This window comes from Suncus etruscus, chromosome 17, assembly GCF_024139225.1.
Source record: "Suncus etruscus isolate mSunEtr1 chromosome 17, mSunEtr1.pri.cur, whole genome shotgun sequence".
NCBI classification, from domain to species: Eukaryota; Metazoa; Chordata; class Mammalia; order Eulipotyphla; family Soricidae; genus Suncus; species Suncus etruscus.
Window position 1 is genome coordinate 45,554,525 of NC_064864.1, and position 21,994 is coordinate 45,576,518.

General features: G+C 44.8%; 2 protein-coding genes across 3 annotated transcripts in view; both read right to left on the minus strand.

Moving 5' to 3' along the window:
• Nucleotides 1-1,863: 1,863 nt before the first annotated feature.
• Nucleotides 1,864-3,674, minus strand: NPM3 (nucleophosmin/nucleoplasmin 3). Of its 2 annotated transcripts, XM_049764356.1 has the most exons (6): nucleotides 3,554-3,674; nucleotides 3,247-3,332; nucleotides 2,952-3,071; nucleotides 2,743-2,836; nucleotides 2,278-2,396; nucleotides 1,864-2,199 (listed from the first exon to the last, which is right to left on the minus strand). In XM_049764356.1, the coding sequence occupies exons 1-5, from the start codon at nucleotides 3,672-3,674 to the stop codon at nucleotides 2,287-2,289; spliced, it is 531 nt and encodes a 176-aa protein (XP_049620313.1). In that variant the 3' UTR covers nucleotides 1,864-2,199; nucleotides 2,278-2,286. The 2 variants fall into 2 exon arrangements, with proteins under 2 accessions (XP_049620313.1, XP_049620312.1); XM_049764355.1 differs by having other exon boundaries at nucleotides 1,864-2,396.
• Nucleotides 3,675-6,194: 2,520 nt separating this feature from the next.
• Nucleotides 6,195-21,994, minus strand: part of OGA (O-GlcNAcase) — a 34,632-nt gene continuing 18,832 nt past the window's right edge. The window contains exons 9-16 of the mRNA XM_049790829.1: nucleotides 21,006-21,619; nucleotides 19,639-19,813; nucleotides 16,431-16,516; nucleotides 15,369-15,473; nucleotides 14,051-14,136; nucleotides 13,231-13,423; nucleotides 9,202-9,361; nucleotides 6,195-7,003 (exon numbers count right to left, since the gene is read on the minus strand). Coding sequence (XP_049646786.1) covers nucleotides 6,867-7,003; nucleotides 9,202-9,361; nucleotides 13,231-13,423; nucleotides 14,051-14,136; nucleotides 15,369-15,473; nucleotides 16,431-16,516; nucleotides 19,639-19,813; nucleotides 21,006-21,619 — 1,556 coding nt within the window. The 3' untranslated portion in view covers nucleotides 6,195-6,866. The remainder of the gene's footprint in view (nucleotides 7,004-9,201; nucleotides 9,362-13,230; nucleotides 13,424-14,050; nucleotides 14,137-15,368; nucleotides 15,474-16,430; nucleotides 16,517-19,638; nucleotides 19,814-21,005; nucleotides 21,620-21,994) is intronic.

Sequence of the window (21,994 nt, forward strand, 5' to 3'; positions counted from 1 at the left end):
ACCCTGCGTTCAAAGCATCGTGGACCATCGCCTGCAGTTCAAATGCAAATGGCCAAGTCTGCGTTAAGTGCTTGGGGGGGCCCCCCTCTGGGAGCCGTCCTCTTTCCAACTTCGACGCCCCAATAAAGGTCTGCCCTTCCCCCAGCGGCCTTCTTAGTCCCTCCGCGGCCGCTTTCACCTCTCCTTGGAGAGCAAACTGGAAAGGCAAGCTCCTACTGTGTGCTGGGGGTCCGACGGGGAGGGTAGCGAAGAGGTGGGGGGCGGGGAGGAAAATTCCGAGCTGTCTGCGGGGTGCCCGGTCCGACTGGGAAGCTCCAACACTCAGGGGAAGATGTGGATTGGGCCCCCACTGCGGGCAGGAGTGCGCTCGGCGCCGAGGCATACAATAAGGGATCAGCAGCGTCGCGGGGGGCTAAATATCGGGGTGGGGCCCCGCGCAGGGGGTCGATGGGTTGGGTCGGTTCTTGCTCCGACTTCAAGTTTTTGCCTGGAACTTTGGATGGAAAAGGCGCAGGACCTCTTCCAGGTGAATGATTGGGCGAACCAAGGTCAGCCCTACCTCTCTATTGACTCCACTGACAACCTCTTTTCTGTTTTAAGTTTTGGCCGCCTGGAGCACTCGAGGGACGCGCTGGCGGCGGCCCAGCATCCCCGTGCACGGATGCCCCAAAGGCAAGCAGCGAGGTAGTGTCGTAGGCACCGGCGTGTCCTCCCGTCGCCCACCAGAGGGCACCAGAGCCGCCTCCCTTCCCGAGCCGTCCAAGGCCTGCTGCCCCCTCCACCCTGGCACCCTGCTCCCACATCTGAAAACTCTTGCGATCCTGATCGCTGCAGCAGGGGGACAGGTCATCTTTCCTTATTCCCCTCACCAGAGGGAGGGGGAACTTCAAGGGATGCACGTTGGAGAGGCAGTGCTTTTCTCTTCCTTCTGTGTGGTGGGTGGGGACACTCCAAAGCTGGCCTCATCACTTCCAAACCAGCCTCTTGGTGTTATCAAATGGCCCCTCCACTTGTTCGCTCATTTTGCCCAGTGAAGGGTGTGGGAGGGAGGGAGCTCTTCTGGCCCCAGGCTATCTCAGGAGGAAACCATTTCTGTGTTTGTTTTTAGGACATTGAGCCCCCCTTCCCTGGGTCCCCAAGGAGCTGATGAACTGCTGACCCCTGAGTGGGTCACATCCACTGGGACCGTCCATCAGGACCACCGACGACATCGTTCTTGCCGGCTCAGCAGTGGCAAAGTCCAGAATCACAGGATTCAAGGAACAGATCCACCGGGGCCAGGAGGTGCAGTTTGAGCCAGAACCCTTCAGCCCAGGAGACTAAGTCCCAGGGGCCCCTCTGCCCCCATATGCCAGGCCACCCGGATTCTAGTTTCCCTGTCACCCAATCTGTCCAGCCCCCTCCATCTGGTCCCCGGAATCAAGTTTCTAAGGGCCCAGATCAGCTTAAAGACTGTCTGCAAGACTGGAAGGAGGAGCAAAGACTGGCCTCCACCCTACCCTTCCTTCACAGGCCCTCTTGGGGCGAGCCCCCTCACAGGGTTAGGGATGCACATTCCTTGTGTGGCTTAAGCCCTCTTATCTGCCCCCCTGCCCATCAGCCAGAGTGCTGACAGAGGCCCGGACGCTTGTTTGGATGCTGATAACCTCCTGGAACGGCCCTCCCCCCACCTGGAGGGCCTGCGAATGGGCTTGATGTTGGGAGGTCCTCAAGACAGTGGGGTCCCCGCCCCAGGGAACAGCAGAATCCCACATTTCCCAGATCCTCCCCCAAGCCCAGGGCCACACTCAATGCTGCCAGAGTGCCACCTGGTGGTCCCTTGGGGAATGCCACCCTAGCAAAAGAAGAAGCCACACAAATGAATTCATTGCAAAAAACTCCAAGCTACTTTTATTTTAACCTTTGTTGAAAAAATGTAAAAAGTATTACAAATGTGTCGTCCTGAGCTAGGACTACGAGGAAGTAGAGAAAGCTTTAGGGTAAAATTCAGAACTCTTCCCAACCCCGGAGAAAAAGGAAATCCTGACAAATTTGGTACAGGCTTATTACAAAGACAAAACCCTGTGGGGAAGAGGTCTTCTTCCCCAGGACCAGCCCAGAACCTTCCTAGCTTCTTCTTCAAAGGAGAAGACACATTTAAGACTCTCAAATTTGAACAGGAACATGGTGTATGGCACACGCGGCAGGCAGTTGGTTGACCTGTGGAGAGTGAAGGAGGGGTCAGCATCTGGCTTCACTTGCTCCTTCTACCCTGACTGGGCAGCTCTCGCCACTCACCAAGGTGGGCTAGGGCCTGCCCCCCTGCTTCTTGGCAGGCATGATGGAGCACAACTCAACCTCATCTTCACTCTCCTCCTCACTCTCTTCTTCTTCAGAAACATCATTGCTTATAGTGACTGGCAGATAAAGGGAAAAGGAGACTGTTAAAATGGGCCTGAACGAACACTCAAAAGACTGAGCACAGGCTTTGTACACATGAGGTTGAGGTTCCGTAAGAATGAAGCTCCTTCGTACTGCTGGGTGTGGTCCAAATCCCCCCTCCATATCACAACACTCATTCCCAGAACTCAGAAATAAACTGATGGACACAGAGCCCACAACACTTGAACTGAGACAGGTTCCAGGGAGGAGGACATTAGTGCAAAGCTTATCCTAGGTCTGGAACGGGAGCTGCACTGGGACAGGAGCATAGAGCAGGCTAGGAATTTGATGCAGAATCCTCTGCAAGCAAAGAGCTCTCACCGATCTGGTGTCGTCCAGTGATCCTAACTGGGCCAGAGCCTGACTGCAGACGGAAGGTCACAGGTGGCTGGAGCTGGAAATCGTCCAAACTGAGCTGGAAGAAAGACAAAGATGATTCACTGCATCTCGGAAGCGTATCGAAGCTGTCCACGTCTGACTTTCCCCATTTCCCCCCCCCCCCCCCCAACATGGTCAGAGAGAGAACTCACCATGGGCTGGCAGGACAACTTGAGGTTGGCCACGGGGACTGCAATCTCCTGATGGTCGTGGTTCCGGGCCACAATTTCCACAACATTACATTCATCTTTGGCCCCCTCTGTGAGGCAGAGCTGGAAGGAGACAAGGGGGCGTACGTATGTGTGTGTTTTGGGGGTATCTCTGTCAACTGACCAGGAAAACCATCTTTGTGAGAGAGGGACGCGGAGAGGGCGTGAAGTCCAGCAGCCAGCCAGCCAGCAGCCGAGACAACTCCTCCCAGCCACCCACACCCTCCGAGGGCCTCACCATGGTCAAAGCCAGCATGTGCTCAGCATCATCCTCCTCCTCTACCTTGAATGTGAAAGAGCGGGTGTGGCCGGAGAGCTCACAGCCTGCAAGACACAAGTTCGAGTCCGCGTGCACACGGAGGTGGGTGTTCACACGCCCACCTCCGGGGAGCCCCTGGAGCGCCCGACCCCGGGGCCCAGCCAGCCGTCGATGGCCAACCGGCCGGCCAGGCCCGCGTTGCCGGGGCAGGGGTCGTTCTGCCGCCCCTCCTCCCCCACTCCCGCCGCCATCCAGCTGCTCTCCGGGCCCCCCCTCTCCTCCGTACCGAAGAAGAAACTGTCCATCGTGACGGGCGCCGGGAATCGCAGGCCCCCGACGGGTCCGGCCCGGGCCCGGCTCTCCGGGTTCAAGAAAGCCAAGGCGGTGGCGGCAGCGCCAGCGGCCATGCTGCAAGCGCCGTCCCGGAGCTCCGCCCCCAACGCACAAAGCCGGGCACGCACGGAGGCCACGCCCCGCCGGCCAGCCCCTTAAGGGAGCCGCTCGCTGGTGGAACGTGGGACTTCGCGGAGGCACGGAATTGGGGAGAAGGCTGACTACTCCCTAGCTCCTCGAACCCTCCACCCGTTTCCCCCGCTACAAAGGTTATAGCTTGTTAAAGGGAGTGTATCTATATACATATATTCCGATGGAGACTACCTCTCAAGTCAGCTCTTTTTAGGAATGCAAACCACCCACTCTCCTTTCCCAGGCAGTCTTGCCAGCATTAGGTATCCAGACAGCGGCCTATCTTTCAAGCAGGATGTGTGACCTCACAGCTTCAAGATACTGCCTCAGGTTATGGCACAAATAGCTGGTCCTACTGGACATCAACTTTTGAGTTTATTCATCTAAATCTGTAAACCTGTTTCTGCCTCAGACTATTCCCGGCATTTACATTTTAAGGCTTGGAATATAGTCATCATTTGGGGGGGCGGGTTGGGTCACATTCAGCAGCTCTCAGGGGTTACTCCAGGCGCTACGCTCAGAAATCGCTCCTGAAGGCTCGGGGGACCCTATGGGATGCCGGGATTCGAACCACCGTCCTTCTGCATGCGAGGCAAAACCCTACCTCCATGCTATCTCTCTGGCCCTATCATAATTTGTGACAGGAACTCACACCCAAGCCACCAACAAACATCAAGTCAAGAAGTAGTCTATGTATTTGGTGGTGGTATGGAAGGGCCATACCTGGCAGTGTTCAGTAATCACTCTGGTGGTGCTCATAGGGGTGCTGGAAATCAAACCCGAGCCTGGCACACAAGGACCCTTCATGCTTTGGCTCTAGTCTACTTTTTCTTTTTGGTGTTTGGGCCACACCCAGTAACACTCAGGGGTTACTCCGGGCTATGCGCTCAGAAATCGCTCCTGGCTTGGGGGACCATATAGGAGGCCAGGGGATCGAACTGCAGTCTGTCCTAGGCTAGCGCAGGCAAGGCAGGCACCTTACCTCTAGCGCCACCGCCCGGCCCCTAGTCTACTTTTCTTATCCTTCCTTGCCTTGAGGAAAACCCGTGTAAGTCTTTTACTAGAGAAGTGGGAGGTGGAAGAGGGATATGGGGAGCTGTGGGGAGGGAGGACTTTTGAGGAGAAGCAGGATGGACAGGAGGAAAGGGGAGGGGCAGAAACGTGAGATTTATAAAGAACACCACCACATTGACTTCAAGTTTTATTTTGCTTCTTGCATGGTCTTCAGAATTTTACAGTCCGTTTTCTACAGGAACTGAGCTGTGACCTAAACAATCAATGAAATGTCATTCCAATCTTAATATCCAAACCATAGGAGATAGCATAGCACTTTACAATCCTAGCGATTAAGGGACAGGCCTGGGCATTAGCTTCATAGTTGTCATCTGTGACCAGAAGACCAGCCCAAAGTGATTATAAGTCCAGATAAAACCACAAGCAGTTAAAATCCTGATTCCTGATAGGAGGCTGGCCCTGAAATCCTCCAGATAAATATGATTATTTTCTACAAGTGTACAAAATGCACTTAAAAGATAAAATTATATTCATCATTTAAAACAATAGAGATCTTCCCTTCACCTCAGTCCTTGAAAAAAAAAAAATACTGATTCCAGTTTCCCATTACCAATGTTCTATGTGCTGAAGATTTCTACCATGAAAATGAAAGGAATTTCCTTCCACCTACCCCATTCATTCTTGCACATTCATGGGTCTTGTTTTAAAGTCAACTTAGGTACCATTAAGTGTGATGCTCTAATACACAAAGCCCACACTAATGAAATTTTATGATTAAAATGATCAAAGTTTCCTTCTTGCCTCTATTACCCCTTAGCTCAAAGTTAAACAGCTGATTAAAAAAAAAAACCTGCAGGGAAGCAAGGTGACAATGTTATGAATTTCTGGTCATAGAAGTCAGCCAGCCATGATAAAAAGTGATTCCTGCAGAGATTACCTGCTAAGCTTCATGCTCATACCCCTTCAAAACACCAAGTTTAAATAAAAATGCATGAAGTTTTCAAAATCTGTGGTAAAGGGAAAGAAAAGGTAACCTTAAGTCACTGGTTAAAAGTGTGCTCATTCTTTTAAAAAATATACAAACATGCAAGAATTAGACTCTGACTTAATAAAACCAGTAGTAATAGGTTTTAAAGTTAAAGGACAACTGACCTGAGGGCAATAGGAACCATTAGTCCCTGTACCCCAACCAGGCAGATGTCAAAATGAACAGTTTACATGCTGACCTGCACTGAGGTTAATTCCCAAAAGTAACTGCACTTTGCAACCATGTTAGAAGTTAGGCTCTCTACCCAAAGTGGTCATGGCCTAGCTCTAGGTAGGAGGATTTAAAAAAAAATCTTAAAGAAAATGTACCTTCTGTTGATATACATTATTCAAAGTGCCATCCCTGAACCACATCTTTACATTTTCAAAAGAAATTACAGAGACAGTGAACACAAAGGATACTAAGGTCACAGCTAGTTTATATACAAAAATTTTACAAGTTTGTCATTTTTAGGCTTCTGCCACAAATAACTGCACATTTGTCCCTACAAAAGCACAACATGCCTGAACCAATGGCCATTACATGAGACAATTGGCTGTGGCTTACAAAAAAGCAGAAAGTGTCCATAACTGAAATCATTTATTCAGCTTTTAACTATGCTACAACCATCCCACATGGAATCTCCACCAAAGCCCACTAAATCTTTCTTATCTCTGCCAAGTCCCCAAGAATGAAAAATATTTCATTCAATTAAGCAGAGGAGAATGACAAATGGTGATTACTCTTAGGTGAGAAATGCAACCACACTGGATGCATCAAACAGTGCCAACTACATACATTTATTGACCCCCCCGCCCCCCCCCATAAGCCCAAGTAAAAAGTCTTGACACCTAATTCAAGACACAAAATAGGATGCCCATATCCCTGTTTTGTGTAAGATTTGAGGCAATACTATCTTCTTCCAACCTGTGAGTTGCCTCAAAGTGTAGAGGTGAGATTTAGTCTTCTTGTTTCCAATCCCAATTGGCCAATCTGTTGTCCCTCCAGAGGCTAAACTGCATGAAGACCCTAAACACCACCCACCAGGTGAAGGTAAGTGACTCTTGAACAGTACACAGTGCCCACATAAACGTTACAGGCTTCGACCAAGTATAACCACATCCTTTGGAAATCCTTCCATTTTTGCAATTTCGAAACAGCCTAATTTGCTGTAAAATTCCAGAATTCTTTTATCATCTGGTCTGACTTCACAGAAAGCCCCCCGGGAGCCTACAAATAAAACAAATATTCAAATTGTAAGCAATCATGTAAGTAAACTGATGGACATGAATTATTATTTATGTATTAAATTAATCAATTTTAATTTAATTAAAATAGTAATTAAAACATAAAACCTATTTTAATAGGTTGTTGTTAGCCTCTAGTGATATAGTTTACTGAAATGGTAACTATTATGGGGGAAAAAAGAGGGAGATTTCTCCCAAACAGTGATCAGGGAGCTTGGGGGCCACTCCCAGAGATAATCGAACTGGATATGGGGCTAGGGGAGAGCCAAATGCTGAGTCCTGTGGCATGAACCACTGGGGTCACTTCCAATACTGCAGATGGTCAAACTGGGCCTCCATTCATTTTGTGACCTCCAGGCAATCTCTCTGGACCCTTAGAGCCATCTCCCTAGCTCAGGATATTTTTGTTTTTGCTTTATTTGGGGAAGAGGGGAGAGAAGGAGACTTCCAGTGGTGCAAGAGATCCTGAGGAACGAGCAACCAAACCCAGACCCCCAGCATGCAAACCAAACTTTGTATTAGTTCAGCCCACAGCAAGCCCCAGGAAGAACTGTCATTAAGAGATAGGTCTACTACCTAATGTGAATGTGGTGACTAAATTACCAACTTAAAAGTCCTGAGGACTTCTGCATGCAAAGCATGTACTGGAGCCCTTTAAACTCAGATCTGGGATTCGTAATATAAATTCTTGGGACTGGAGAGAACACAACAGGAAATGCTTGCTTTGCATGCATAAGGCCCAGGTTAAATTTCTGACACTACGGGCCCGGAGAGATAGCACAGCGGTGTTTGTCTTGCAAGCAGCCGATCCAGGACCAAAGGTGGTTGGTTCGAATCCCGATGTCCCATATGGTCCCCCGTACCTGCCAGGAGCTATTTCTGAGCAGACAGCCAGGAGTAACCCCTGAGCAACGCCAGGTGTGGCACCAAAAAAAAAAAAAAAAAATTCTGACACTACAGGACCAGAGAGATAGCATGGAGGTAAGGCGTTTGCCTTTTATGCAGAAAGGTGGTTTGAATCCCGGCATCCCATATGGTCCCCCATGCCTGCAAGGGGCGATTTCTGAGCATAGAGCCAGGAGTAACCCGAGGGCTGCTGGATGTGACCCAAAAAACAAAACAAAACAAAACAAAATTCTGACACTACAAGGTTCCTAGCACATTTCGAAATATGATCTACTATATATAAATTCTTCACTGTCAGAAGTACCTCAATTAGGGGCCAGTGAGGTGGCGCTAGAGGTAAGGTGTCTGCCTTGCAAGCGCTAGCCAAGGGAGGACCGCGGTTCGATCCCCGGCGTCCCATATGATCCCCCCAAGCCAGGGGCAATTTCTGAGCGCTTAGCCAGGAGTAACCCCTGAGCATCAAACGGGTGTGCCCCCCCCCCCAAAAAAAAAAGAAAGAAAAAAGAAGTACCTCAATTAAAAATTTGGGTATTTCGGGGCCGGAGAGATAGCATGGAGGTAAGGCATTTGCCTTTCATGCAGGAGGTCATCCGTTCGAATCCCGGCGTCCCGTATGGTCCCCCGTGCCTGCCAGGAGCAATTTCTGAGCCTGGAGCCAGGAATAACCCCTGAGCACTGCCGAGTGTGACCCAAAAACCACAAAAAAAAAAAAAAAAAAAAAAGGTGTATTTCAAGATGAGCATAAATCCCCAGAAAGAATTTTGGGGAAGAGGTTGTGAGGGAACACAGGCAGAAACTATCAGCCTGGTATCACAAATCAATAAAACCCAAGCGCTATGCACCCTATACATCATCCTATATTCATGTCATGTGATTTAGTTCCAGGCTAACTTTAGACTTATGCTTTCTTCAATCGTTTAAATATTTCATGTAAAAGTGACTGCCTCAAATAATAAAGATGCTCATATAATAATCTTGATGGTAATGGGATCAACCCATTTTGTATTACCCAACAGTTAGTTAAAAGGGTTCTATTTGATTCTTGCTTTTAACTTGGGGGGGGGGGGGAACAGACACCTGGCTTAATGCTCAAGGATCATTCCTGGCTCAAGGGACGACATGGGGTGCTGGGAATCAAATTGGGATCAACCACATGCAAGGTAGGCACCTTTCCAGCTGTACTATTATTCCCACCCTGACTTTTATTCTGAACCCTAAAATATGATCTTGCTTAACCCATGTTTAAACAATAGTAACTCAACAAAATGCACTCACCATTAGCCTTCAGTGAAGAAAGAAGGCAAGCCATCATGCTTTTAGCCACACTGGGGTCAGTTACTTTCTTATGAATATCCATCTTTATCAGAGAAGGAAAGTTGGCGAGGAAAGTTTCTGGCAACACTTCCTGTTCTTCATGGAAACTCAACATTATTTTCTGCAATGACCAGAAATCATTTCGTAAAGGACTTATAGCTATATATATAAAATCCAAGTATTGAATTTAACAACAGAAGTAAAGCAATATTCAATAACTTTACCAGTTATTTGTACAGGGTTAGAGATATTGTACTATTGTACAATGGGGTAGAGCACTTGCTTTGCACACGGCAGATCAGGCTTCTATCCCAGGCACCCATATGGTCTCCTGAGCATCACCAAGAGTGATCCCTGAGTGCAGAGCCAGAAGTAACCCCAAGCACTTAAGGGTATGACCCACCCCAAAAGAAAAACCTAACAACAAATCTTGCTTCAAAAGAAAAGGGGGAGGAGTTTGTCTAACAACTTGATACATGCACCTCCATATACATTGCAGTCCTATATACAATAGATAGAACATAAAAACAACTCAATGTTTCAAAAGTAAAAGAAGCTGTCCTCAGAGCCAGAGCGGTGGCATGGAGTGACCTGGAAGTGTACAGATGCGGACCCCAAGAGCAGCTGCTGCCAATTCTTATTTTGGGGCCATACCTGGCAGTGCTCAGGAACTAATTCCAGATCTGTGCTAAGAACAATCAAGGCTTTGCAGAGAACTTTGTAGTGCCAGGGTTCAGAGAGATAGCATGGAGGTAAGGCGTTTGCCTTTCATGTAGAAGGACAGTGGTTCGAATCCCGGCATCCTATGTGGTTCCCTGTGCCTGCCAGGGACGATTTCTGAGTGTAGAGCCAGGAGTAACCCCTGAACACTGCCGGGTGTGACCAAAAAACCAGAAAGAAAAAAAAAAAAAGAACTATGTAGTACCAGACCTCCAATGCACAAACTTAAGCCACCTCTGCCCTGAGTTTTATTTTGGGGTTTGTTATGGGTCATACCTGGCACTACTTCAAAGCTATTCCTGGCTACTGGTGTTCAAGGGTCAAATCTGGGTCTTCTCTATGCCAAGCCTGGGCTCAAGTCCCTGCACACCCTTTCTGGCTCTCCACAATTTTTTTTTTTTTTTTGGTTTTTGGGTCACACCTGGCGGTACTCAGGGGTTACTCCTGGCTATCTGCTCAGAAATAGCTCCTGGCAGGCACGGGGGACCATATGGGACACCGGGATTCGAACCAATCACCTTTGGTCCCGGATCGGCTGCTTGCAAGGCAAACGCTGCTGTGCTACACAATTTTTAATTACAAGGAAGCAAGTTAGGGGCCGGTAAGGTGGCGCTAGAGGTAAGGTGTCCGCCTTGCAAGCGCTAGCCAAGGAACAGACCGTGGTTCGATCCCCCAGCGTCCCATATGGTCCCCCTAAGCCAGGGGCAATTTCTGAGTGCTTAGCCAGGAGTAACCCCTGAGCATCAAACGGGTATGCCCCCCCAAAAAACAAACAAAAAACAAGGAAGCAAGTTAGCTGCCTATCAAATAAAACTTTTTTTTTTTTACTTTTATTTTTGGTTTTTGGGCCACAGCCTGTGATGCTCAGGGATTACTCCCAGCTACGCGCTCAGAAATTGCTCCTGGCTTGGGGGACCATATGGGACACCAAAGGATCAAACCACGGTCTGTCCTAGGTTAGCACGTGCAAGGCCCCTACCACTTGCACCACCGCTTCAGTCCCAACGTTTTAATTCTTATTAAATTCTGGAACACTTTTGGGTGTGATAAGGCCACACCAAGATATGCTCTAAAGCCCTATGCTGCTGAGGACTGAAAGCAGAGCCTTCCACTTCAGCCACATATGGGTTTAAATACTGTGCTTTACAGTATTAGAAATAATACTCCGGGGCTAGAGAGATAGCATGGAGGTAAGGCATTTGCCTTGCATGCAGAAGGACAGTGGTTCGAATCCACGCATCCCATATGGTCCCCCGAGCCTGCCAGGAGCGATTTCTGAGCATAGAGCCAGGAATAACCCCTGAGCGCTGCTGGGTGTGACCCAAAAACCAAAACTAATAATAATAATACCCCCCAGGGACTGGAGTGATAGCACAGTGGTAGGGCGTTGGCTTTGCATGCTGCCAATCCAAGACGAATCTCAGTTGGATCCTGGGCATCCCATATGGTTCCCCAACCCAGAGTGATTTCTTAGTTTATAGCCTGGAGTAACCCCTGAGCATCACTGGGTGTGTCCCAAAAAGCAAAAAAAAGAAAAAGAATAAAAATAAGAACACTCCCCAATCAAGAATTGTCTCCTCAGTCAAACACTGTCTTAGAGCCTGTGAATAGTTCAAGTGAGAAAGCACTGCCTTGATATAGCCCAATGTACATTCTCCAGTGCCACAGGCTCAGTCTCCTCCACATCAATCAGTGGCAGGTATGCAAACAAAAGACTGTTGTCATGAAAAGTGGAAATACAGAGGCATTAGAGCAATAGTACAGCACATAGGGGGCACATGAAGATGCTTCAGAAATAATCCCTAATCTTCTAGCTGGCTCACATGCTAATGCCTCTATGGCTTTCTCTGAATGGGTGGGGGCAGATTCCCCTTTCTGCATGACACATAGCAGCCAAACATCATACCCTACACCTTCCCACAGAAACTAGCTATGCAACTTAACCTTGTCATACTGCCAAGCCACTAAAATTTTAGGTCTATAAATTCTGCACTGTGTGGCCACATAATACTTTAATATCTTATAGTAATGTCAGCCTGGTAACCTGATGGGAAAGTTACAGAGTAATCTATCCAGCTCAATGAGCCTAAACAGTAACATAGAAAGATCAATAAGCACCAACCACAGCCCAGTAAACCCTTAGACACTGACTTTAGTAACACCATGGAGATGGATTAACGATCATTTCAAATTGATCTGTGTTGATCTAACTTTTATAATTCCACTTGCCTTTGTATTGTAATAAATAATATGAATTAAATTATTTGTGCCTTGAGGCCAGAGAGGTGGCGCAGCGGTAGGGTGTTTGCCTCACACATGGCTGACCTAGGATGGACTGCGGTTCAATTCCCAGTGTCCCAGATGGTTCCCCAAACCAGGAGTAACCCCTGAGAGTCACCGGGTGTGGCCCAAAATAATAATAAAAAAAAAGAAGATACTTAAAAAACAAAACAAAACACTACAATACAGTGATATGGGATGCCCGGGATCGGACCTGAGTCCGTCCCAGATCGCTTCATGCAAGGCAAACACCCTACTGCTGTACTATCACTCCAGCCTGTTTACTTATTTTAATGATACATTCATTATTGGAGAAAACAAAACCCACCATATTCCACAGGTGCTTAAGCACAGGTGCAAAACCAGAAGTAACCCATAAACATCACTAGGTTTGCCCCCAAAGCCAAAACAAACCAAAAAATTAATAAGATTGGTAATTTGAAATATTACGTCTTTCTCTAGAAAAAGACTATCAATACCCATTAGTAGTCAATTTCCAGATGTGTCCCTTAACCTCCCTAAAAAAACGAGTTGTAACTAACAATGAATATAACCTAAAATGTGTGTAAGCCTTATAGCCATGACTTATGTGCCTCAACTAAAAGTGAGGCCCTGGTGAACAAGCAATACAACTAAAGGCGTGCAAGGGCCAGAGAGGTAACATATATAGCAGGTAGGGTACTTGCCTTGCACATAGGTTGACCTAAATTTGATCCTCAGCATCCCATACAGAATTCTAAGCACTGCCAGACGTGATCCCTAAGCAAGAGCCAAGGTCCTGAGCACCACAGGGATGGCTCATTCCACACCAATCCCACAAAAGTACAACCAGTAAGCACTACAGCTAAATGTGTGACCATCAGAACACAATGTATGACCCCAGAGACCACCAGAGTTGGCGTGTGTGCATCCATCACTGCATCATCAATGGTAACAAATAAAAGGGAGGGTGGGCAGTTTTTATAGAATAATTCTAAACCCATGTATTACCTCAGCCTCGGAAAGTTCTTTATCACCATTTGGCTTGGTATATTTCTCCTGCATAAAGGGAATCCAGGAAATTTTACATTTTTTAATGAAGGGGGTCACATCTACAGTGCCCAAGGCATAGCCACATATGCCATCTTCATCTTCTAGGACAAAGCAGTAATCCAGGCTGAGAGAAAGCAGTCCCCCTACCAACCTGCTCAGGAGAAAAAGAACAGAGCGAATTTGCATGTTGTTAATACACTTTCAGATTTTGGTAACTTATGGCCCATTGTATTTGAGTGACAATCAATGAAAACCATATCCAGCCTCAGAAATAAAAGTATATGCATGTTAGGGGCCAGAGCAATAGTACAACAGATGGGCACTTGTTCTGCATGCTGCTAGCTTGGGTATGATCTCAGGAGCCCCAAATGCCACCTCCCAAGCTCACCAGGTCCAAGTGATCCCTGAGCACAGAAACAAGAGTAAGCCCTAATTACTAGGTATAGTTCAAAGAACTGAAACCAAAAATATATAGATAAGTATTCTTAACTTTATTAAAACTAAAGTGATGAGCTGAAAAGAAGAGTCTAGTGGGTAGGGCAGTCAACCTGGGTTCAATCCCCAGCATCCTAAATGGTTTTCCCTCCCTCCATATATTGCCAAGAGTAACCCTGAACATTTCTTGTTGTGGCCCCAAAACCACACACAAAACAACAAAGTAAAGTGGAACTAAAGTTCCTAAAGAAAATAACTTTCGATCTTTACTTCCCCAAATAAGCTTGGCCATTAAATACCCATTCCCAACTGAGTAACACAATACAAATATTTCACCACATACTTGTCTCCAATAAGGTCAGGTTGACTTTGGAAAGGTAAACCCACTCCATCATCATACATCTCTCTGCAAATCTTGTATACAGAAGCCTGAAAATATAATCCAGTTAAGCGACACATCGAGAAAACCAGCAACAGGATCTTAAGGCACTGCATTTGGTCAATCCTAGTTTGAAAGTCCCACACATGGTTTCTAAATACCTCAGGGGCTGTGGCCCAACACACTAATATCCTCAAAGGAAAAAAAGAGATCTGAGTCATATTTGGAAAAAAAGTATAAATCAGCATAGTTATAGTAAACAGTTAACTGACTTCTAGAGAGTAAATAAGATTCAAAATGGCCATATCTATAAAATCCAAGTCAACCCATACTATATCAATAAAAGAAATTAGGCTCAAAATGGCCATAACTTCACCAAATTATAAAGTTGAGTCTTAATTTTTAAATACCTATAATGATTTAAATGTGTTTTGGGGCAAGAAATAGTTCAAAAAGCTGACCCACGTTTTGTAGGCAGGAAGGCAGGTGATTTTCAATACTGCGTGGTCTCCTGAGTGCCACCAGAATGACACACCCAATGCAGTAGACCAAACAGAAGTCTCTGAAAATTGCTAGGTGTGGTTCCAAACAAAAGTTCTTTATCCAGGCCAGAGAGATAGCATGGAGGTAGGGCGTTTGCCTTGCATGGAGAAGGACAGTGGTTCGAATCCCAGCATTCCATAAAGTCCTCCAAGCCTGCCAGGAGCGATTTCCGAGTGCAGAGCCAGGAGTAACTCCTGAGCACAGCTGGGAGTGACCCAAAAACCAAAAAAAAAAAAAAAAAAAAATGTTCTTTCTCCTTACAGATTTGCTTTCTGCTAACTGACTAGTTGCCTGGAGTCATTTCCCAGTCTATAGACACTTTACAACCTAAATATTCAAAATGGGCCCAGAGCACATGCTATAAATACAGAGTACCAGGTCTGATCGCTGGTATGTGATGTGAGCAGAATCAGGCACAACCCCAGCATTAAGTTAGGAATAGCTCCTTTCACCACTCCAACATCACTAGTCACTATATAGAGCCAGAGAGACAGTACTGAGTTAGTGTACTTGTCTTGCATGTGTCAGCCCTAGTTAGGTCCCAGCACCATATATTGTTCTCTAACCAACACCCAAGAATGACTCCTGAATACAGAGCCAGGAGTAATCCCAGAGTACTGCTGATTGTGGCCTCAAAACTTAAATAAAGCAAGCTCATATTTTAAGACACAGATTGGCTGTTCTAAGCAGAAATTCAAAAGAAAACAACCATGTATTAAGCTGGTGGGTAAACAATTACCTCATCTTTAGGAAAATATGGCCTGATAGTATAAACTTTGGAGGTGGGAGTCAGTGGAGGTGGTTGAAAAAAGAGATCATTTGCCCCATCAATTGGCAGCAAACGCTGTAGGAGGGAAAAAAAGGAGATGAATTAGTGGTCAGAGATATCAACTTATTTAAATGGGTGTACACTGCAGATTACCAACTTAACATTAACTGCCTACTGCAGGCAGACCTAAAGAAGAGGGGCATACTATGCTTTACTAATATAAACACCTCTTTGTGGGAAGGATATTGCTTTTGAATAGAAATTACCCAAATTGAGTTACATAGCTTTAGTTGCAAATTAATGGAGATTTAAATTTACAGTAAAAAATAAAAATAAACTAGTCCAATTATGACATATTAACTTTTATTTTAACCAATCTTATATCGACCATCTCTCTACTAAAAGATGGCAGAACAGAATGTCAGGAGGAGAGGTTTGGTCTGAAGAGGGTTATCTGTCCAGGAGACACTTTATCCCCAAAGCAATGCGCTTCAGTTTGCTGTGCGCAGCAGAGCACCTGTTGGGGGGAGAAAAGTAGAGCACCTGGAAAGTCCATGAACAAATTCCAACACCAAGATGCTTCTGGTTTGGTCCAAGTTTTCATTAACAAACTACTCCTGTGTACAAGTTTTTATTTATAAAATAATTGGCAGAGTACCCCAAGACCCTTCCACCTCTCACACAAAATTAGTCATCTATTTTTGTTCATGGAGTTTCCACTGGCAGACAAGCATGCGCGCATTGTGCATTGCGGGCGCAGATTAAAATGCTGTGCGACCTGCAAAGAAACAATGTGAAGTGTATACCTAGAGCCGCTTGCGCTTCGCAGGCGCAGGGGAATTTGCAGCATCTCCTTCAGAAATTACTGTGAAAGAGGAGGAAAATTTAATTTAAAATTCAGCTATGTAACTAAATTGAATTTGGGACTAGAAAGCCTTCGGCAGACCAATCCTTCCAGCCATCTGATGCGCAACTTAAGGTTTCTCATAAAACAAAGAAAACGTCAATTCAGTTGTGAATTCATATTGATACCTGGAACTCTCCTGCTAGACCACCTCTAAAGGCCCAGGGTTCTTGGTCTCCAATTAAGAACTGTGCTGAAGAATGACTACGACACCCTGTTGAGATCAGATCCAAGCGGAGAACGTTACGAGAAAGGGGATTTCCTGGGGTCTCAAGCGTCCAACAAACTAACAAACACTTGTGGAAATAACTCTCTAACAATAATCATCCAGGGTTTCAGGACAAGGCTGTGATAATAATTTTTCCAATTATAATAGAATGTTAACATTGATGTTTCTTCCTCTGATTAATAAAAATATTAAGAATTCTACTCTTTGATATAAGGAAAATTACAAGTCTTCCTGGGTCAAATGTAAGAGATTTCCTAGTACAAATATAAATATCAAGCTAGCTGCTTGCTCTCAAGTAATATTACAGTAACTATAAAAGCAAATGAATAAAATGAGACATTTTATTATCACAGCCCATGAAGGAATTAAACCTGTCTGAAGTCACATTTTTTACATTTGGTGGAAGGGTACAGGAAAGGGAAGAAAGGGGGAAGGGTGAATCTTGTCAGAAAACTAAGGCCAGCAAACAAATAAAAACAACTGTTTGGTAAATTGATGAAGAGTAATAGTGTGAATTTAAACTTTCCCTGATAAGAACGATCCAAACTCAGACTTGGTTATAGTATCAGTCTGTCAGAGTCTGAGAATTAAATTTGTCCAGGGTGAAGACATACTTTTTGAAAAAGTATAAAATCTATGGCTTCTCAAATTATAATTTGTGCAGTACACTAAATGAATATGCGTTATAGAAGTTGCCATTAAGGTAAACACTTGGCCAACTTCATCGATGATGACAGTTAACAATAATCAAAGGCAAATATTTGGAGGCCAAATCAGAATCACCCGCCTAGTCTTCTGACAAGATGAAGCAGCGCAGTCTAGTTCTTTTCCATTTGAAGACAGCATTCTACCTCCTGTTCAAGTTAACAGTCTCATCAGTATAAGATATAGTGTGCTAGTCAGACAGTCCCAAAGCAAACCAATTTTTGGGTTGACAATTCAGATTCAGATTATATCCACGTTTGTCATTTTTTTAGGGGTAGGGGGTAGTTTAGTTAAAAGAACATCATAATGTAGTATTTGTAAAATAAATAGGAAATAGGGTACAAATTTAGGCTGCACAGACAAACTGTCCCAATCCGTAGCTCAGTGTCAATTTAGACTGCAGGAGAAAACTATTATCTCTCGAACTTTTAAAATTGGCCAATTTCCCCTACCCGCCACTTTGAGACTACAACGTAACTAGCACTTACAACTATTACAATAAAAAGCTGCATGTACGAAGAGCTGTGTAAATGAAAACATGGTTAATGCCTAAGTCGCTGCGCAAACGTGACTTCAGTCCATGCCTACTGTCCCTCAATCTACCTGAGCTACCTCACACATAGGACCTTTCAATTTAAGCTAATTAATCATGACGCGCTGTGAGCATCTGCCGCTGTCCATCCAACAGTAGTAGACACTTGTGCTGAGGATTCTCCCATCTGTACACAATGGGGAAGAAGATAATAGAAGTCGTTAGTAATCAAAAGTACTGCACAGCCACATTCTTTAAAGGACTGAATGCCAGCTGGACTGGAGCAAGGCAGAAAACAAAGGGTACTCATCAGCAATGCTGATATTACTATAGAACCAAGAAAACAGTCTTCAGTGAGCTTTTGTAATGTGACAGGGACCATGGTTACTTAGGACCCCCTAAAATACCTTACCTAGAGATTGCAATAGCTAACGCACAATTTAGGAAAGCTGTACCCATACAGGGCAGTACAGAGGGGAAGCCCTGCTAGACTAAAAAGCAGTGCTGTATAATCAAGAATTTAATTTTTAATAATTTTTGAAAAGATGATCATCAAATTTATAAGTAACACTTTTTCAAACTCAACAATTCAAATTTTAATCATTGGAAGAGTGAACTACAGGGCCCTGGCCAGAGACTGTATGTCTATAGGACATATATCTCTCACAGAAGAGGTAGTATGGGCCGGGAATACAGTGCAACAGTTAAGTACATGCCTTGCAAGCATAAGACCTGGGTTCAATTCTCAGCACAGGGGGCGAAAAATAGAAGGGCCTGTCTTAAATGAAAGGTCAAAATTCTCTACCTGTTGAGCTAACATATTCAAGAACCCAAAGTTATATACTTTTTATATATACTTCAACATGAGCAGACTACTTCCTGCTAATTAGTTCAGAAAAACTGATAACTTTTTAATATTTGAGCCCAAAAGTATATAGGCAGAAAGTGAGACCTCTTCATTACTACTCCTGAGTAGTAAATGTGAGTAATCTAAGCTCACAGTGTTTGACTTGTCTATTCAAATCCAAGACCACATAACCCCTCAGAGATTTGTGACTACTATGAAAATTATGACATGTCGTTTAGCCTTGCTGCCTGCTGTGTGCTCTGTAAGTCCATTATTCCTTATAGCTAGATTGAAAACCTAGAAATGAAATGAGGTCCCTGGAGACACTTGGCCATGCTGGTGCTTTAACCAATTTGAGAATTTTCAAAAAAAAAAATCGCTTTTCTTAAATGACACAGAAGTCCATTTAATGAAGCACAAAGTTTTAGGGGACTATGACATTCATCCCCTACTAACACCAATCACTTGGTAGAGGAATAAAGAAAAAGCCATATGAACTAATACGAATAGCACCAGAATAGCCTGCCACTAAACTCGCATGCGCACAGGGCTGGGAGGATGGCTTCCTCTGGCCAGGCCCCTTTAGGTCATTTCGACAATTGTTCTGTTAAACACAGCATTAATTAATGTTATCAAGACACAGCAAGCAGCAGAGAGCTTAACAGAGTCACATTTCACAGTGTCTAGCCTCCAAATCAGATAAAAGTGGTATACAAGATTCCATCCAGGAAGCATTCAGTCAGAGCAAGTTAAAGTCAGTACTTTCTACACATTTTCAAGATATTTATGCTGAATTAACCCAAGGGAGAAAAATCCATATTTTTTATTTTACTGAAATATTGACTGAGACTTGAACCTAGAGCCTGCAATAACGGTTACACCTTTAAAAGAAAGCGAGGCTAAGAATTTAAACAGAATTGGAAATTTGCCAATTACCTACATTTTTCTCCCTGTGGGATAATCTGTCTTTTTTTTAAAGGGACAACATATCTGAGGAGAAGAGATTGTTCCTGGTACACCTACCTAACCATTGTACAAAAGACTTCACCATAGACATTATACTCTTGATATCCCACACATAGGAGTACATGTCATAAAGGATAGTCCTGTTGGCGCAGTTGGAGAGTCGAGTGAACATTCCCATTACTAGTCCACACATCTCTTCAAACTTGGCTGCTCGTGACCGCCATTCTTCAATCTATTAAAGATCAATGAAAGGGACTTAAAAAAATGGCAAGTTTAACAAACTCATCTATCCATTCCCTAACTTTTAGCCTGCCATTCTCTTTTCAGAAAAAGAAATCTACCCCTGGAAATCTACCTCTGTAAGTGAACAAAGGGAAAGCATTCCCCCCAGTTGCATCCTAGGCTATTATCCCTCCCCAAGGTTCCAGCATACCCAGGGGCCAGTATTGCCAACTTTGGAAAACATGGTTCTAAGGCACACAAGGTACACAAGCTAATGTCATGTATTCCTTCAATTTACCCGAACATTTTATAAGCACTGAACTTACATTCTTAGACAAAAGGTTTTGCAACAGGGGTCATATTATTCCCTCAATTCTGAGGGACCACAGGTAAAAGTCATGTGCAGGACCACTGCAAAGAACAAGTGGCCAAGGAAAAAGTTGGAAAAGGGCGAAGAAACACTACTTTAGACAAGCAATCAGAAGTCAGTGTCTCCAGTTGGGAAGACAGCTCAAAGGGTTAAAACAGGAGCCATAGGATCATCCTCACCACCATTCCCAAGGTTTCTTCCACCGTCCAGAGTGCCCACCCAAACCCCGCCCACTTAAAACATTTGTCTCACTCCAAACCAACATATCTACATCTCTGACTTTCCTCTATTACTGTAAGAAGTCAAATTATTGAAGTGATAACCAGACTCGGGAAAACCCACATCCACTTTGTAGGAAAGTGTCTTTTGGCTAGAGAGATTATACAGGTAAAGAGAGCCTGCCTTGCAAGCAGCTGACCTGGGTTTGATTCCCAGCACCCCTTACACAAGCCCTGGCAGGTGTGATCCCTGAGTAGAGTCAGGAGTAAGCCCTAAGCCCTGGATGTGGCCGGGGAGGACAGGACTATTGGGGGGGGGGGGGAAGGCAGGGAAGAGGAGAGACTCGAGTGATAGTACAGCGGTAGGGCATTTGCCTTGCAAGTAGCCAATCCCGAACTGACTCTGTGATTTGATTCCCAGCATCCCATATGGTCCCCAGAGCCAGGAATAGCCAGAGTGCCATGGGGTGTAATCCACAAACAAATAAAAAAAAAGGAAAAGAGAAAAAGAAAAGTAGATTTTCTTGGTCAATTTTCTACAAGCTTCCACTCTCTTATTCTTCATTTAAGACTACCAAATCACCCTATACAATCTAAGAAAAGCTTCCACTCACCTTTGCTGAGTCTTTTCCTTTGCAATTGACACTGACAACACTGCTATTTGCCCGAAGCCACTGGAACTCCCGTAACATCTGTGCTCCCTTGGGTCCATGCTCATAAGGAAGATAGAATAGATCTGCAAGTAACTGCAAATCCTCCAGAGTTACTGGTTCTGCACTGTACAAAGGCTTTTCATTAGGACCTGGTACAAACTGCTCCTTATTTGTCTGTTCATCGGTCTGCATAGGTGCAATATCACTAATGCAATCTTCCTGCATAGACATTTCTGGGGATTTTGATTCAGCTATGCTCTCTTTATCAGTATCCATTGGTTTCAATTCCTCTGCCATTTTAGCTTCAACAATTTCAGTTAATATTTGATTGTCATTCTTGTGATCTGTTTCTTCTTGCTTTTCCACTACCATGTCCATGGGTTCCTCATCTGGCTGTTTCTTTTCTTCTTCCTTTGTGAGAGCTGTAGATTCACCACTTAAGGCCGCTCCTTGGCTCATAATGGGCTCCTGGTAAACTGTTGTAACAACAGTTGTGGCATTTAAAGTTGGTGCTGCAACTAAGGGACTCCCATCAACAACATTTGTTTTGGCGCCACTGTGAGCAACCTGCCTACCTACAAAACAAAGTGCCAAAAATAACATTAGAAACAGAACAAAGCGGGTATAACGTGTGTTCCTATCTATCAGTGGAAATCCAATTCGACATTTTAAATAATTTGAACACCAGGGAAAAAAGCAATTTCTTTCAACCCTTAGGGAAATGGAAAGGGATGTGAGGGAAGAAAAGATAATAATCATCCCCAAGCAAAACACCTATTCTCTTTTGAAGACATACTTAAAAACACTTAAAATAATTATTTCATAAAAGATATTTTAAAAACAAATTAGCAATCAACCAAGATAAAAACTGTTAAGACTGAAAATAGGGTTATCAAAATATTATTCTTGGGCCCGGAGAGATAGCACAGCGGCGTTTGCCTTGCAAGCAG

Coding starts and splice junctions, on each gene's coding strand:
- NPM3 (XM_049764356.1), bottom strand. CDS start 3,674: ATGGCCGCTGGCGCTGCCGCCACCGCCTTGGCTTTCTTGAACCCGGAG. Junction 3,072..3,246: donor ACATGCTGGCTTTGACCATG/GTGAGGCCCTCG, acceptor GTCTCCTTCCAG/CTCTGCCTCACAGAGGGGGC. Junction 2,837..2,951: donor AGTTGTCCTGCCAGCCCATG/GTGAGTTCTCTC, acceptor TCTTTCTTCCAG/CTCAGTTTGGACGATTTCCA.